Source organism: Genypterus blacodes, unplaced genomic scaffold (assembly GCF_046128005.1).
Source record: "Genypterus blacodes isolate CSIRO-AG114 ecotype Tasmania unplaced genomic scaffold, CSIRO-AGI_Gbla_v1 ptg000105l_1, whole genome shotgun sequence".
Classification (NCBI taxonomy): Eukaryota; Metazoa; Chordata; class Actinopteri; order Ophidiiformes; family Ophidiidae; genus Genypterus; species Genypterus blacodes.
Window position 1 is genome coordinate 535290 of NW_027466909.1, and position 16949 is coordinate 552238.

Below are 16949 nucleotides of genomic sequence, written 5' to 3' on the forward strand. Positions count from 1 at the left end.
GCAATAGTTTGTACTTTGTTTCAGTATTTCTGTGATGTTTAGATTGTTGAGAATTTCATAGACAAACATACCTACCTCCACTCTGCACCTTTGTACATTTTTATTGCATTTTTGTTTTGCAAGAATATTTGCATTATTTTCTATTTTTTATATATTTCTTTATTTCGTTTAGTACTATTTTATTTGCACTATTTTATTTTATTTGCATGGGGAGACGAAAAAACAAAGTAAGAATTTCATTACACACTGTAAACTGTGTTGATCTGCTGTGTATATGACAATAAAGATCTTGAATCTTGAATCATAGTTCCAGCTAATTGCATGGAAGATGAGATGCAGATGGTTGTGATTTGACGCATCGATCTGTTTGAGAGAAAACACTCCAAACAAAGACTTTCTTTTTTTTTCCTCCAAAGTTTATTTGATGACAATATACAAGAACATCCTGAGCACGAAGACCTTCTCCCCTCTGGTCTGGGCTCACTGTAGGAGAAAGACAATTAAATGTTAGAATCAGAACAAAATACAGTCAGAAGTTAGATTTGTCACAACACAAAGACCAACACCGTGTTTAACCACATCACACTTTGAAACAGAGCGCTAGTGACGAGACTGTGATCATACAGAAACACACATGCTAGTCTAGATCTCTTAACTACAGTTTTAAAGAAAGCAGCGCTTTAATAACCGGTGCAAAGCCTGATGGGATTCGTCCATTCAGGCTGCAGCAGAGGGAACAGGTCTATGAGGTGACTACAGGGAAACTAAAGGGAACTGCAGGGTGAAGTTTAGCACCAACATGCACAGCTCAGCTCTGTCACTATCTGATGTGCAGCACAAAGGCACACCATGCGCTCCCTTAGGTACCTGAGACCGACTTTACTTCTGCAAAACAATTCCAAGGGAAGCACAATCAGGAACAGAACATGGAAAAGAATGTCAAAATGAGGGAAATGAAAACATGAGATGGGGAGATGACAGGAGGATCAGACGCTGAGGTGAAGAAGTTACTGCTCAAAGCTTCTCAGGTGTGCAGGGTTCAGTTCAAACTAAAGCTGATTGGACTCATTAGTTGTGTTTCAGCACTGTGAGATATTAACTAGATTAACTTTATTGGGCTGCAGACATTTTCCAAAATATGGCCTACAACCATTAGTGTTCAACTCCTGCTAGTTCCTGGTGTTACAGTGGGACTAAACACACAGGTGGGAGGTTCCTTTAGTACTGCAGGAGTGTAGAGGAGCAGACTCTCAGGCTACATGAGAATATTTACCTTCTACAGATGATGAGGAACATTTGATAAGATGATTGGAAAGATGACAAAGGAAATTAAAAACAGTACAGAAATCAAATGGAACGAGTAAGGAAAGGGGGCAGGGAACGAGCAGGAAAATAACGACTGTTCCCTGACCTGGTTTGTGATGAGCACAGAAAACAGATCAAGAAATTGAGAAGAACCTTCACATTTCGTTACCTTCATATCTACTACAGACTACTGTAAAGTATAGAACCAGAGTCTGAATGAAACACTTCACCTTTTTGCCTGCAGCTCCCACGCTGGCCTTCTTGGTGCCTCGTACTTTCTTCATTCTGTTCTTGCGTTCCTTGCGCTGTTTCCTTGAGGCCTTCTTCTTCTCGTACAGACCGTGCTGAGAGGGAAACACAATTAATTCAATGCGTTCTGTCTGCTAGGGAACACAAATGAGCCAAGGATCCGTTTTCAATAAGAACAAAATAAGCCTCTCTGTGCCATTTGGACTATAGAATCAGAAGTATCCTTACATCCTTAGTCTTCTTTAAGCGCCAGGTTTGGAATGTATGTGTGTGTGAGCTGTAGCTTTCAGTGTTTAACAACAGATTGATGAACTTTGTGGAGCTGTGGGTTATGAGGACCATTACATTACGATCATTTGGCAGACGCTTTTATCCAAAGCGACTTACATTACATTACCACCCTTCGCAGAGGGGGGAGCAATTGAGGGTTCAGTGCCTTGCTCAGGGGCACCTCGGCAGGGGCTCGAACCGGCGACCCTCCGGTTCCCAAGCGGAAGCACTACCCACTGAGCCACTGCCTATGGTTTCAGTTATTCATCTAATTTCACGATTATAAAGCCACAGAGCTCCATTCTGACTGCATGTCCTTCATTAACTACAACCATCATCTAGTTGAGATCAGGCTGATTCAGTTAAGTACAAACATCTTCAAATCCAGTGTAGTTCCCAGTCATTGATCACCTTTCATCTCTCTTTGACTACACAAGAGGTTTCCAAGCTCAGAGACTGTTCAGTCACATGTACGTTTTGCTTTTACGGCAAGCTAGAAAGGTGTTTTAGTGCTTCGTGTGCATGATGTGTCGAGCTTTACATGAACAAGCTTCAGTGAGAATAAAAACCGAGCTGTCACTCACCCTGGCCAGTCTGTGCTTGGGCTCGTTCTTCTTGGCATAGTCTAGCGAGTCGTATACCATGGCGAAGCCTGTCGTCTTGCCGCCACCAAACTGAGTCCTGAAGCCAAAGGCGAACACCACATCTGGAGTGGTCTTGTACATTTTGGCGAGTTTCTCCCTGATTTCTGTCTTGGGGACAGTGGCCTTTCCCGGATGCAGAACATCGACAACCTGCGGCAACGACAGGAAGTTAGAACACCAGAGTCTGACATGGAACAGTGACTGTCGAGCTGGAATGACACAATATGAAATCTTACCATTTGCTTCCTCTGAAGGAGCCGGTTCGTCATGAATTTGCGGGTCCTGACTGTCACTGTGTCATTCTGTAAGAAAGCAGGGAAGAGAATGATGCAGGTTAGGACAATGGCTGCTTCCTCTCGTCATGTGATTTGCATGATTATTGAATATCAGAATCAGCCAGACCAGCAACATCATGCAACAGCTTGTCTAGCTACTACTAGCAGCTTCATAGCTAACAACAGTCTTAGCTGCTGAACGCGAGCTGAACCACATTGCCGATGTTTACAGGGACAAAAACACTGAACACAAAGCTTCATGTTGCTGCTTTGAGTTCACGTGCGCCTTTACTCCAACAGGGCCGCGCGCATCAACCCTATGCTGTATATGTATGCTAACGCTAGCTGACCAAAGTGAAGGAAATTTAGGTTCCAGAATAAATTATAGAAACGGTTTGGCGCATTTAAAGGCTTCGGAGTGTGCCTCCATTACTTAATTACATTAAGGGTTTGTGTTTAAGTCGCAACAAAGCCATTAAATCCAGCCTGTTAGCCGTCCGAATCGATAGCGACGTAGCATCGAAGGTGCCGCAGAGTTTCCGCTCAGCAATTCAATAAATCTCATCGAAATGTTTCAATACTGACATTTTTTGAAACACGTAAGAATACTCGATGGTTTTATAGTTATGCTTAGCGTGTGGAGGGAAGGATGGCGCAGATGAAACGGGGATTTTACTCGTAATTTTGGCCACAACACTCACCATCTTGACGCCGGCCTCGCTCAGGGACGTAGAAAAGGAAGAAGGACCGGAAGGCGACCGGCTTAATGCCTGAGCACAAACACAGCGGGCGCGTGAAGATAGTGCCTGATGTAAAAGAGTGAAACGCGTTTGTGGAATTCACGTTGTTTAACTAAATTAAATACGTAGCGAGTTTATTATGTTATTATGTATGAGATAAAGTCTAAAGATTTATTCCTTGTTTATTTTCCCCCTGATTACTCTACTACTATCGTTATTGGTATTTGATTGTTTAGGTTTGAGTAAATTCTTTCGAGATTTTAGATTGTAATTTTGAGAAATTAACTGTTTCTGAATGAGAGTTTGACATAAAATATTACGACTAAATATAAACATAAATATCAAATTCTCTCCCTCGAGACGTTTTTGCAGTTTTCGGTGATTTGTTCGAAAAAAAATCTACAAACCTCGCATAGAAACATAAATTGTAATTGTGAAAATACTATTGGTTAAATATGTAAAGAAAAATATTGAAGGTGTACATTGACATTCGTCCACACGATGTCAGCGCACAAGGGTTAATTTAACTAACAGAGAGCCCACACGTATCCTTTTCATTGTTAAAGAACTTTATTCATCTTGCTGCAACAGTGTCCATTGGCATTGGCGTTTCTTTTCAAATGAAGTTATTTAAAATCAGAATAAAGTTACAGTAAGTTTGTCTCAAATCTCTCTGCAGCACACAATGTTAAGCCCTCGCTGTCAAACCAAACTAGTTTGAAATGAATCTGTCATCAGAGTTGTGATGCAAGTATAGTTTTAGCCCCCCCAAAAAGTGCAATGCAAAACAGGTCAAAGGATATATTTATCACCACACAGGAAACCAGAAAGGAAATCTGATAGGCGTGATTTCAGACGGCGAATCAGTCATGCAGACTCAGTGTGATAATGGAACAAAAACATACTTCATTGTGATTCAATTGCAGAGTTGAGAGCTTTGAACGATTGTGCTGTGAAAAAACTCAAAAACGTCAAATGAACACGTGGAACTAATGCACATGCGGAAAACCAGATCATCATCATCACTTTCAACCACCCAAACCCAAAGCTCCACAACTGCTTGAGGAAACAAATAACGTAGAAAAACATCAAAGGATAAAAAACTAATTTGACTGTTTAACCTGCTGAGCGTCACGGTGAAAAAATAAACATCTGTTGGAAAGGAAAAGTACAAATTGTTGAGAAGGAATTAAAGTTATCGTTCCTGCGTTTCCTGTGAAGTAAGGCATGAGCTGACATGAAGCACGACGAGACCCAAGGTGACGGAGCGCAGCGTGGATGAGGACACTGGAATGGTTTCTGTACCTGTCAGACCCATTTCATGTTCTCTGGTTCAGTAACTGAGTTTATGACCTAACTAATTCCTTTATCTGCTTTGTATAAAAGTGTGTAAGTGCATTGTGGCAGATGATCTCCAACCAGTCAACGGTTCATGAAAGCAGCCCTCTGAGACTCTGCCACCTGCTGTTTCATTAATACTATCAAACCGTATTAAAAATAAAATGCATATAAAAGATCTGGATCTTTTCAAGTTTTCAAAAATGCTTGTGGGTTTCACCCAATAGTTCACATTGGGATCGGACTAATGTGAACTATTGGTCCGATAGTTTAACCATTTCCATGTTAAACCTGTTTAATCAAATCATCAACACAAAATCCTTCAAATCTTGATGAAAAAGTGTAGAAACTCTTGGCAGGAGAGAAACTAGGATCATAACAGTGACTAACAGACTGCTTTGACCTTTATCTGCTATATTTCAAAAATTCAATTCCCAAGGAAGAATTTATATGTAAATGATTCATCTTTTGCCTCACATAGCTGCGCGAAATACAATTATCTGTGTTTAAAGGTGAGGAAATCCATGGGCTGAAAGTCGATTTTAAAGGCATTTTCAATAGGAAATGTACTCAGGATTTGTGTGGGTGAGGAAATAGGAGAATGGCTCGCTGCATCGCTGGAAATGAAACAGGCTAATCACAGATAGTGGAGCTTCTCCTGCAGCGCCAATAATCAAAAATAATAATTCAAAATACAGGTGAACTAAAGGAGCTTTGAGCGTGGAGTCAGGATCAAAGCTTTAGATTTTAAGGCCAGCACAACAAAAAAACAACAAAAGCATAATTTCCCTCAGCCACTTCCCCCTCCGCTAAGCTGAACCCCCGCCCCCCTCCTCATGTGACCCCCTGTAGTGCGGTGGTCTCTGACAGCAACAATTCAGCAGAAGCTCCAGATGAGCCTGACAGCTGGATGATTGATCAGCTGCTTGCATTTCTGATCTTACGGGTTTTGGATACCGAGCGCTCCACGGATCTGCAATTTCCTGTTTTGCTAGCTCCGCTGCCAGTCAGTGTTGAGGGGCGGGGCGGGGCGGGGCTTAGCGAAGGGTGAAGTGAACGTAACCTTGAGTGCTCTGGTGACCTGCTCCCTTATTAGGCGTTTGATGTGTACAACAACTTGTAATAACCTGGGAATCTAAGCGAATAAACTCTCTAACTCGCTTCCAAAGTCATCTGCACTGTAGTTTGATATGATAAACTGTCCCCCCTCCCCGCCCCCCCGCGGTTAACACTGATTACATCCAGCAGCGAGACAAAAGAGCTAAAGAAGATGGCTGCCATGAGGGCTCACAACATCGGTTTCTACAAGCCAAGCCACTGACACGTGCCATGCCAGGTCGTATGCTTCTGCTGGTGCGGTCCCAGTCAGTTAGATGTCCATTTCAAACTGAGAGTCATCACCTAAAACACAAAAACACAAACAAAGAAGGTGTTTTATTGCCCTGGTGGTAATTAACAGGGTGTGTGTGTCACTGAGCTATTCTGCGTGTGTGTGTGTTTCTATAGGCAGCATATTATGACAGGAGTGGTGCAGCGTGTCGGCCAGGGTGTGTCGCTCCTCTTACCAGTTGCAGGTTTGCCGTCGTGGTTGATGACGTGGTTGTTGGCTTCATTCTTCTTGTTCTCACTCAGGACGTGTTGGCTGGTCACTCCGGGGATGACGGGCAGGTGAGCCGGGGGCGTCTGGGCGATGGGAGAGTTGCGCCGGTCCAGTAAGAACTTCCGGTCATAGATGATCCGGGTTCCTGCGGCGGGGGCAGAGATATCAAGCTGCCGTCAGTGATTTTCCATCAGGGGAGCGAGCCATGGCATGGGAGGGTTGCCGGGTAACAGTGTGAGTCAAAGGCCTGGCAACCGTCCACAGGGCCCAAGATCAAGACTCGCTGACTACATGCATCTCACACTCAATCAAAGCTGAATGATAACAGGAAACAATTAGGACTGTGTGCAGTGTGTGTGTGTGTGTCTCTCTGCCAGACTCAATAGTATCGAATCTGAGTGGCATACAGATTATTGTAACCACTGAACATTACAGCTACATTTTGATTGACACCTTCCATTAGTTGTCGGTTCGATAAGGACGGTATAAACAATAATGTATCAATCAATCTGTCTGACAGGTAGTTTATACACACAAGAAATAAAGTCAAAACACTATTATACTTATTATAAATGTTTCTAATTAGGCTCAGAACTTCACTCAGTCAACCCATGAAGTCAAAGTGCAGTAATTAACTCTAACCTTCAGAATAAAGCAATCAAACTCTTTAAACACGCTTCCTTCTTATATTCTCCATAAGCACCACACACATAAACAATACATTGATGTGAATCTCTGCGCTGATCGGCAGCCAATCAAGGGGCGCACAGGGACACCGGGGGCGGGGCTAAGCTTTGTTTTTGTTTTGATCAGGATGACAGGGCTGCCTGGCGAGCGAGGCCACAGCGGGGAACAAACGCGACACAAGCACACACGATTAACCCCACAACCTGAGGCGGCGGCGGCGTGTTTACCTCCCGGGGTGGTGGAGAATAAGGTGCCCCCCGGGGTGGTGCAGTAGTCATGAGGTAGCTGCGTTGTGTCGTTGATCAACACCGTCTTGGTCGGGATGGCCCTGCTCTCGCTAAACTGACGACTGGACGACATTTTCAGCGCCGATTCGATGACAAATCCAGCAGAAACACTAATGTGGGTGTTACTCCCCGACGGACGGTGGAACCCGGGCCGCTCCCCGCGTTCTGAGGTCTTCCCAAAGGCTTTCTGCGCTCTCCTCCTCTCGTCCTGCCAGCCGTCAGCTCGGTCCCCTCCCTCAGCAAGGCAGGAAGCGCCGCGTGCGGAGGGCGGACGTGACGTCAGCAGACAGGAGGCGGGGCCAGGCGGTTACTTTGCTGTCGCCCTCGATTTATTCGCAAATTCAACTCCTAAATCATTTCCACAATTAAAACAAAATAGTTCCATAACATACCTTTAACTGAGGATCACATATTGATAATATTCAGTTAAAATAATTTGAGCGGTTACTAATATACCTTATAAAATCAAACGAAGGACACATTTGATAGTATTACACTGTTTTTTTTTCTCGATTTTATCTGATATCTATTAGTATTTGATGATCTTGTTTTCAATGTAATTATATATACACCAATGAGTTTCCCGATACCCCCTAGTGCGCATGCGCGTTGCTAATGTGTGACCTCACACAGCAAAGCAGTGAAGTTTCCTTTCCTTCCGCCGCCATCCTCTGTCTGCAGACACACGGATCTCCGCAGCAGCAGCAGCAGCAGCAGCCATGAGCTTCACGGTGGAGGAGAGGGGGAACCTGAACAACCCCAACTACCGCATCTTCTTCAGTAAGTGCTAACGGGAGCAAAAGAACACGGGGTTGGGTCGCTTAGTGACGCTTTGATGGGCGCAGATCAGGCTCTCTCACACACACACACACACGTGTCACTGTTCATTCATGTATTGTTGCCGATCTGTATGTAAAGCACCGTCGCATACGCTTTGTTATGATTTGTCGCTATTTTAATTGAAGTTTAAGTTGAGTTGAACCGTTCATTGAATTGTATCGTTCCCTTCATCGTATACTTATCGTTCTATCCATATGAAGCTTCGGGCCGAGTAATGTGAACTAGTGTGACTGGTTAAGCCGGTTGTTGTCAAAGATGTTTTAGATATATGACTCAATCTCGAGTCATCTCCATGGATACCAAATGATCCTTCATCATAACTCCAAACATCGGGGGACACCGCCCTTACCGATGAGCAGTAAGAATGAAACTAAAACAATCAAACACTGCTTACCTAACCAATGCGTCTCTTATACCTCAAATAGCTTCTTTTTATCCTATAGTTTTATTTAATGATTGGTAGAAGAAGAAGGAGAAGAACGTTTATCACTGATTTATAAATACCTTTAGCTCAAATTTTTCAGTTGTTCAGTTTATCATTTATTAGTCATAAATAGTCAAACTTTGAGCCAGGTAGGAGGAGGTAGGGAGATCAAATCATCTGCTGTTGTTAAAATGGTTAAGAAGCAAAGTGAGTGTGCCGGTGAACGTCCCCAAAACGGAACATTAACTAGTTATCACTAATTAAACACTCATTCTGAAATACGAGGGACGCATCATACTGTTTGTGATAGTAGTATGTATGTTAGGACGAGGTCATTGACCCGGGAGGTGTTTGCGTTCACTCAGCTGGTTGTCAGGGCTCCGACCACAAACTGTGAACTAATGTGAGTGACGTGTAAGTGAACGTGACTGCAGGATCCAGATCCATGAAACAATACGACGTGTTTGAGGTGGAATCCACAGTAATCCAGTGCTGTTGAGGCTGTAATGACCAGCTGACCATCTGAGCTTCGTCTTGTCTTACAGAAAATGCCGATGGGAAGTACGTCTCGCCGTTCCACGACATTCCCATGCACGCCGATGAGGCTCAGGTAAAGTAGCTTCACTGCTCACAATAACTTCTCACAATAAATCAAATCTAAATCTAAATCCCGGATCTTGGGCGGTGACGGCCTGTGAAAGTGTTTTCGGGAATGTTGTAATGTTGCTGCGGTCAGAGTCTATTTGCCAACCGGCCTTTACTCTTTATTTTCTCTGTGCTGGCTTCATATCTGGGCTGATTGCACTGATTGATCTAATATCTTATCTTTCTGTAACAATTAATTCTATTTGGGTTAAGGTTCTAACCAAAGCTAATGTACAAGTGTTAAATGTTTAATGTTGTCGTCTTTGCGCAATCTTTAAATGCATTTATCAACTTATTGTTCATTTAATATAAGTTGTGTGTTTCTACAGAACATTTTCCACATGGTGGTTGAAGTACCAAGATGGACAAATGCCAAGATGGAGGTAAGAGACTTTGACTTTAGACTGACTGATCTGTCAGTTTGAACACAGAAATCAGCACAAGAATCAGCAATTCCAAGTGACGCTACATGTAATTGCTGAACACATCAATTTAGCACATAATTCCGAAAGCATTCCTTCGTTCCTTCACCTTATCTCATTTATTTGCAGATAGCAACTAAAGACATCTTGAACCCAATCAAGCAAGACATGAAGAAAGGAAAGCTGCGCTACGTCGCCAACGTCTTCCCATACAAAGGCTACATATGGAACTATGGAGCCATTCCTCAGGTCAGTCTTGGTCCTGTTTGTTCTAATCCCTCAGAGTCTATAACAGCGCATGAGGGCGGAACATTTCCCAGCTTTCTCTTTACACGCCTGTGTTTCTGTGACTGTCTAGACGTGGGAGGATCCGGCACACAAAGACGGAGACACCGGCTACTACGGGGACAACGACCCCATTGACGTCTGCGAGATCGGCACGAAGGTACGACAGCAGCCTCGATACTGCTATATAGCCTTACACTCACTGCAAGAACATCCTGGGTTCAAATTGCAAATACAAAGGAACCCTAATCACTAACACTCTATCTAATCTAAATCTGCCCTCTTAGGTGTGTTCCCGCGGGGAGGTAATCAAAGTGAAGGTACTGGGTATTCTGGCCATGATTGACGAGGGCGAGACTGATTGGAAAGTGATCGCAATCAACGTAGACGACGCCGAAGCCAAAGAGCTCAACAGTGAGAAGGAGTCGAGTCCTTTTCCAGCATATACGCCCCAGTTTCTGTAATCTGGTGTCCTGAAGTATCCCTGTTTGTGTTTAGACATCGCTGACGTCAAGCGCCTGAAGCCTGGATACCTGGAGGCCACGGTCGACTGGTTCAGGAGGTACAAAGTGCCGGACGGGAAACCGGAAAACAACTTTGCCTTCAATGGGGAATTCAAAGATAAGGTGAACCTGACACACCTGCACAATCACTCCATTAATGTGTGTGTACGTGTGTGTGGTTCTCTGATTGCACACAACAATGGAGAGGAGGAACGGATCAACGTGTTCTTGCACATTGAAGGCAAAAACATTTTGTTTATCACAGTCGAGTTAATTAAATCTCTGTAATAAACTCATGAGTAGCTGCAGAATTGTTGCATCAGTCTGCAACCCCGCCACTTTGTGCTTCTGCTGGTCTCTGACCCGGGGGCCAGGAAGGTTCAGGACGTCTCTTACAACACGGATGAGACGGAACTGATCATCGGCAACAGTCGGAGTCTATTAACAGGTCGTGTGTCCTCTGTTTCAGGACTTTGCCATTAAAACAATCAAGAGCACTCACAAGTTCTGGAAAGCTCTCATCTCCCAGCAGGCCGACGCCGGTGAACTCAACTGGTGAGCGTTTCAGTTTTCCTACCAGCAGCTGTTTGAAACGGAGCCACACCTGCTCTAATCATCACAAATCCCTCTTATCACACCTTACAGCAAAAACACGACTGTGTCGGCCGTTGACAGCCCAAACTACTGCTCAGCTGATGAAGCTCAGGCTGTTGTGGCTGCAGTAAGTAGCTTCAATCTCTATCATCTTTCATATCTGAGTCATTTTATTTGTGACTCTCAAACACTGGGCTTCGTTTCAGATCTAATGTAAATGTCTGTCTCTGTTTTCAGACATCTCCCAGTGGAAAAGAGGAGCCGATCCCCTTATCAGGTAGCGTTTGTTGTCTATACACCTGATTCCACTCTGACAAATGTAATGAATCCGTTGGGAAATTGACTATTCGTGTTTTTCCCCACATTTGCAGTGGATCAATCCTTCTACTATGAGAGGAAGTGATCCAGCAGCTGGTTGGGCAGCGACTACACATTCCTAATCATTCACAAGGAGCCAACAGGGTGGTGGGATGTGGCTGGCAAGGGGTCAAGGGTCGGCTGTTTCCCTGTAGATAGTGGTCAGATACTGTAGAAGGAGGCGCTCGTGTCTCAGACGATGCATTTGTTTTGCGTATTTAACAAAGATCTCTGTGGAGATGCGTCCTGTCAGTCACTGTCCCTCACAGCCGCTCGTGTCCTGGACGAGACTCAACTGCTTTAATAGAGCTTCCTTGGTTAAATTATGCATTAAGTATGTGTGTGTCATTTACCCATTGCATTGTAAAATAAAACAACAGATTTCATTCTGTCATTCTATATCTTCTTTGTTACGGTCATTACAGATCATACATCACATAAATCTGCAATCCAGATGTGAACTAACGCTGCTTAACGCAGACAGACACAGAGTTCATAAATGCATCGAGGTAAGGACCTAGAAATGTGCAAAAAGTTTGTTTTATGACAAACTTCCACCATTTGTTGGCTATTAGTTGGGACTTTGTTAGGGAAAGTGATCAAGTCAAGAGTCAACAGTTAACTGTGATCACAGCAAATACGACCACTAGCACATAAACCAAGTCCTCTTCAACTTAGTGGGTCTAAAATTAGTAGAATAGGCGTTATTCCACTTAAGTTTGATTTGAATGTTGTTTTGAAGCCTGCAGACAGGAGGAACAACATTATAACCATAATTTATACAAAGAAATACTACTGTGACTTAATATCCGTGTTGCTCAACTGTGCCATAAAACAACAATAATTGGGTAATTTCCTGAGGCAGGAGTCAGTGAACGCCTCTCCAGCACAGGGAGTGACAGGTGTGTGTGTGTGTGTGTGTGTGTCTGGTGCGGTGCGATCAGGTGTCAACACAACTTGTCATAAAAATAGTCAAGGCCAAGACTCTCTTATCCTCAGACATGTTGCTTTTCCCATCATGCTTTGTGGCTTGCGTGACTAAACAAATATTGTATGTACGAGACTAACGAAATATCTAAACAGAATTTAAATCATCTGGGAAAGTTCTGTAATTATCTTCAAATTAAATCCACAAATGTAATATATTTGAGACTTTATCCGAGACGTACATTGTCAGAAGAAAACGGATCCGCTTTGAACTGCACATCTGTAACGCTGCTGCCCTCTAGTGGCCACAGCCGTACCTGATCTGGGTTTGGGCTGAGGAGCAGTTTAGGCCTCGTCTCTACCACAATGAGCTTCGATACGTTCGGAGAGGCGGTGCAGGACTTCAGGTAAGAGAATGACGCGCTCCAATACTTTCATAACCGCCAATCAAAACATTTATCAACAAACATTTGTGCCTAGCGCGGTACAAAATCTAAATAGTGACATAATGCTTCTCAACTCTGTCATACTGTACTTATTTTACTCCACAACAACTTCAGCATATAAACAATATATAAACCCAAATATCTTAATCTGTGACTTCAACTATAAACGTTAAATGTCAAGATCTGAATATGAAAGTAAAGTCCTTGTTGTTGATGTGTTCTCTTACAATATTAAGGCTAAAATCACATCACATGAAAAAGAGTCTTAGGAGTATGAACACTGCAGTACTCACCTTAAGTACTCCTGCAGCCAGAGAGGACGAGTGTGTGTGTTTGTGTCACGATGTGAGAGAGATTGTGTGTGAGCCTCAGCTGTTACCTGATGTGATCTGCCTGACTTCAGACATCTCATATGATGTCACAGCTGGTCAATGACATCAGACACTCATAATCATGATGTCATACAGAGTCACAGCTGATTAGATGACATCATTGACAGCACTCTATTAGTCTGACATCCGCCACAGTCGATAAGTAAATATTTCTAAGGCAACACAAAACATGAAGCTGACATGAGAAATTTCCCCCGACTCCCAGTCTGTCCTTGTCCTCCTTCCATACTTCCTCCGTGTACATCCTCATCACAGGTTAATTAAGCATTTTCAAAATAAAACTATGAAGGTTTTCTTTACACATATTCCACAATCAAACGCTCCTCCGCTCTCCTCCGGGCAGGAACGAGCGAGAACAAGCGCACTGCTCCGCATTCACCCTGCCGAGCAGCATGAGACACAACAGGGCACAGAGGAACAAGAGGACGGACCGTGAGATAAACAAATCGAATTTAAAGGCACACAAAGCTAAACGTTCTTATTTAGATGAGCTAATGATAAATAAATGTATAAACAAATAAACAGTTGCGCCCCTCCTGGTACAAAATCAAAATAGTGACGTATTTCCTGTGAAGTGTCAAACTGCGGCTCGGACTTGGACCAAAAGCTGCGGACGGTGAGTTCGTAAACTCGGCGCATCGAGGTAAAGAGATGAAAATGCGCAGAAAGTTTATTTTCCGGGACAAAGTTGTATGACTTGTTGTGTACTTGTCGGGATTTTATATAAAAGTCATCACGTCAGTGCGTGTCACGGACTAAATGTATCATTGTTTACCGTAATCACAGCGAATATGAGCGCTGTTACGTAAAATGCGTAAACTCGAGAAGTCCCGCTGCTGGACGGAACAGATCCGTAATGTGGAGAATATACGTTATTATTTCACTGAGAGTTTGATTTGAATGTTGTTTTGAAGCCTGCTGACAGGAGGAACGACATTCTATACATATTTATACAAAAGAATACTGTTGTTACTAGTGTGTGTTGTTTTGGTGTTTATCTGTGTTTCTACTTCAATGTTTGTGGCATAAAACAACGACAATTGGGTAATTTCCCGGGGTAGGAGTCAGTGAACGCCTCTCTAGTTCATCAAGTTCCACAGGGAGTGACAGGTGTGTGTGTGTGTGTGTGTGTGTGTGTGTGTGTGTGTGTGTGTGTGTGTGTGTGTGTGTGTGTGTGTGTGTGTGTGTAACTGGTGCGATCAAATGTCAAAGCCACAACTTGTCATAAAAATAGTCTGAGGAAGGCCGGCGTCTGCAGGCTGAGTCTCCCTCATCTTCATACATGTGAAGGCTGTTTGCTGCTCACTTTCCCATCATGCATTGTGGCTTTGTGCGATTACACAAATCTTACACATACCAGCTACATAATCCAGACTGAAGGAGGGAAACAAAACAAAACAATGAGCTTTAGTTCTGCAGTACATGAAACACATTTATACTTCTGGCTCAAATATAAGAATAAATACAAAGTTATTATTCAAGAAGTGACGTTAACGTTCATGTTTTACTTGAATAGTCCGTTATTAGGATTGTTTCTTAACCTATGATGTCCTGTTCTTCCTCCCCCTAACAGCAGAGATGTCTTTTATCTTCAACTGGCTCTACAGGAGCTTCAGCAGCGTCCTGCAGCTTCTTGGTTGAGTATTTAAATCAGCTCCACTCACAATATGTAGTAGGATGTATCCTATATTACGCAATAATACAACCGTTTCTACATCTGTGTGTTTGGTCGCTTCCTTCAGGCCTGTATAGGAAAAGCGGCAAGCTGGTGTTCTTGGGACTGGACAATGCAGGGAAGACGACGCTGCTGCACATGCTGAGGGACGACAGGCTGGCCCAGCACGTCCCCACGCTACATCCCAGTACGGACTCACTGAGCCCGCCGCACTCTACACACATACCCACACACACACTTTCTAAACTCACACATGCTTCCTCATTTCTCAGCGTCTGAGGAGCTGAGTATTGGCGGTATGACCTTTACGACCTTTGACCTCGGTGGCCACACACAAGGTAAGAATCATTTTGTGTTTTTAGGATTTGTTTACCTTTGCTGTTGTCTGAATGCTGATCTGTCTGTCTCACAGCACGAAGGATCTGGAAGAACTACCTCCCAGCTATAAACGGGATCGTGTACATGGTGGACTGTGCCGATCACGAGCGACTTGCTGAGGCTAAAGATGAACTATATGTATGTTAGTTGCACTCATTTCACTTGGAAGTCTACATTTAGGATCAATCGAAACGTTCTCTTGGTGTATATTAGTTGTTTTCTGTGTGTAGGCCCTGCTGACAGACGATACCATCTCCAACATACCGGTTCTCATCCTGGGAAATAAGATAGATCGTCCAGAAGCCGCCAGCGAAGACGCACTCAGAGGGATCTTTGGTCTCCAGGGACACACCACCGGAAAGGTAACAAACATACAACATTCAGGGATATATAGAGTTAAATACCACCATTATGGAACAAGAGAAAGGTAACAAAGCTTTGTACCTGGGATCAGATTGGGACGCTTTGTACATTCCAACATGAAAAGTCAACATGTGCTTTAAAAACGGCAGGAAGTTGCAGATTACAGCTTTAAAGGATTCATTATACAGCAACAATGTGGATGTGTTGTTGTTCTCTCTGCTCGTTTTTATGAACGTGTTGTTTGTTGTCAGGGTAACGTGTCGCTTAAGGGGGTGAACGTGAGGCCGATGGAGGTGTTCATGTGCAGCGTGCTGAAGAGGCAGGGCTACGGCGAGGCCTTCCGCTGGCTCGCCCAGTACATCGACTGAAGGAGTGTGGATTTTCTTACAGTATTTGTCTGATTGAACCTCCCGTCTTTGCACATAAGAACATGTTCCACACAAAGCTACCTGCTGGAGAGGCCTTTTATTTAAGTGTATGAAGGTGTATTTAAGGGCTTTTCCTGTCCTACCAGAAACTTAATTCAGGTCAAACTTTTAGAGATTACACTGTATTAATATCCAGAATGAAATTAATAGGTCATATTAATCATATTGTACTTTGTGTGATGTTATCCTTCATACTCTAAACCTGTATGGTGTTGGTTGAAGTTCATATAGAAGGTGTCGTCACTGTGAACCACTTTCTGACCCGGGGTTCATTTGTAGGTCAGTTTGGTTAACATTCTGTGCAGAAATGTATTGGCCTGCAGATAAAATATTGATTTGTTTACTTAACGTAACATCCCAATCTTAATTTGATGCCACGTTCACAGTCAGCAGTGTTATCAACATCATAGCCTACCTCCTTCATTTTCACCTTTTTTTATGTGACCACAAGTGCACTGACATTTTGATGTGAATTTTATTTTGTGTCTCCCTTGAGTACTTTGTGATGATCGGGTCATAGAGTTAGAGAATACGCAGAGGCCTGTTAGTACAATATCACTGTAAATAAGCTGTTATCTGTGTATCAACCTCAGTGTAGCATGCCTGTTACAACATTTTGAAATGTGAAATTACAAATGTTTGCAGTTTGAGCAAAATAAATGCGTCGGATAATCATTTAAATCTGTGTGCTCCTTTCTTTCACTGAGAAAATTAAAATACAAGCTTACATCACAAAACCATCTTGAAACACAATGTTGGATAATAAACACAGACATTTACGAGCGAAAAAGCTCAAGAGAACAAAAATAGTCAAAGTAAATAAAAAAGTTAAATACGTTTTCAGGAGCTTAAAATCCTCTCCTGAAGTAATCTGA

The 16949-nt window shown here is 43.2% G+C and overlaps 4 protein-coding genes across 7 annotated transcripts; 2 read left to right on the forward strand and 2 right to left on the reverse strand.

Moving 5' to 3' along the window:
• Window positions 1-394: 394 nt before the first annotated feature.
• rps24 (ribosomal protein S24) lies at window positions 395-3533 on the reverse strand. Its single transcript, XM_076160399.1, has 5 exons — window positions 3445-3533; window positions 2705-2770; window positions 2409-2618; window positions 1536-1649; window positions 395-483 (listed from the first exon to the last, which is right to left on the reverse strand). The coding sequence occupies exons 1-5, from the start codon at window positions 3445-3447 to the stop codon at window positions 481-483; spliced, it is 396 nt and encodes a 131-aa protein (XP_076016514.1). The 5' UTR covers window positions 3448-3533; the 3' UTR covers window positions 395-480.
• Window positions 3534-5302: 1769 nt separating this feature from the next.
• On the reverse strand, window positions 5303-7646 carry eif4ebp2 (eukaryotic translation initiation factor 4E binding protein 2). The gene is made up of 3 exons (XM_076160343.1): window positions 7336-7646; window positions 6387-6566; window positions 5303-6222 (listed from the first exon to the last, which is right to left on the reverse strand). Exons 1-3 carry the CDS (start codon window positions 7466-7468, stop codon window positions 6191-6193), a joined length of 345 nt encoding a protein of 114 aa, XP_076016458.1. The 5' UTR covers window positions 7469-7646; the 3' UTR covers window positions 5303-6190.
• A 370-nt stretch (window positions 7647-8016) lies between these two features.
• On the forward strand, window positions 8017-11864 carry ppa1b (inorganic pyrophosphatase 1b). Its single transcript, XM_076160461.1, has 11 exons — window positions 8017-8175; window positions 9205-9269; window positions 9634-9687; window positions 9856-9975; window positions 10085-10171; window positions 10299-10425; window positions 10510-10637; window positions 10984-11069; window positions 11160-11235; window positions 11346-11385; window positions 11480-11864. Exons 1-11 carry the CDS (start codon window positions 8115-8117, stop codon window positions 11509-11511), a joined length of 876 nt encoding a protein of 291 aa, XP_076016576.1. The 5' UTR covers window positions 8017-8114; the 3' UTR covers window positions 11512-11864.
• Window positions 11865-13781: 1917 nt separating this feature from the next.
• Window positions 13782-16746, forward strand: sar1ab (secretion associated, Ras related GTPase 1Ab). Of its 4 annotated transcripts, none has more exons than XM_076160480.1 (7): window positions 13782-13873; window positions 14804-14866; window positions 14973-15092; window positions 15178-15243; window positions 15318-15421; window positions 15514-15645; window positions 15898-16746. In XM_076160480.1, exons 2-7 carry the CDS (start codon window positions 14809-14811, stop codon window positions 16012-16014), a joined length of 597 nt encoding a protein of 198 aa, XP_076016595.1. In that variant the 5' UTR covers window positions 13782-13873; window positions 14804-14808; the 3' UTR covers window positions 16015-16746. The 4 variants fall into 4 exon arrangements, with proteins under 4 accessions (XP_076016595.1, XP_076016596.1, XP_076016598.1 ...); XM_076160481.1 differs by having other exon boundaries at window positions 13790-13846; XM_076160483.1 differs by having other exon boundaries at window positions 13823-13846; window positions 14807-14866.
• The last annotated feature ends 203 nt before the right edge of the window (window positions 16747-16949 follow it).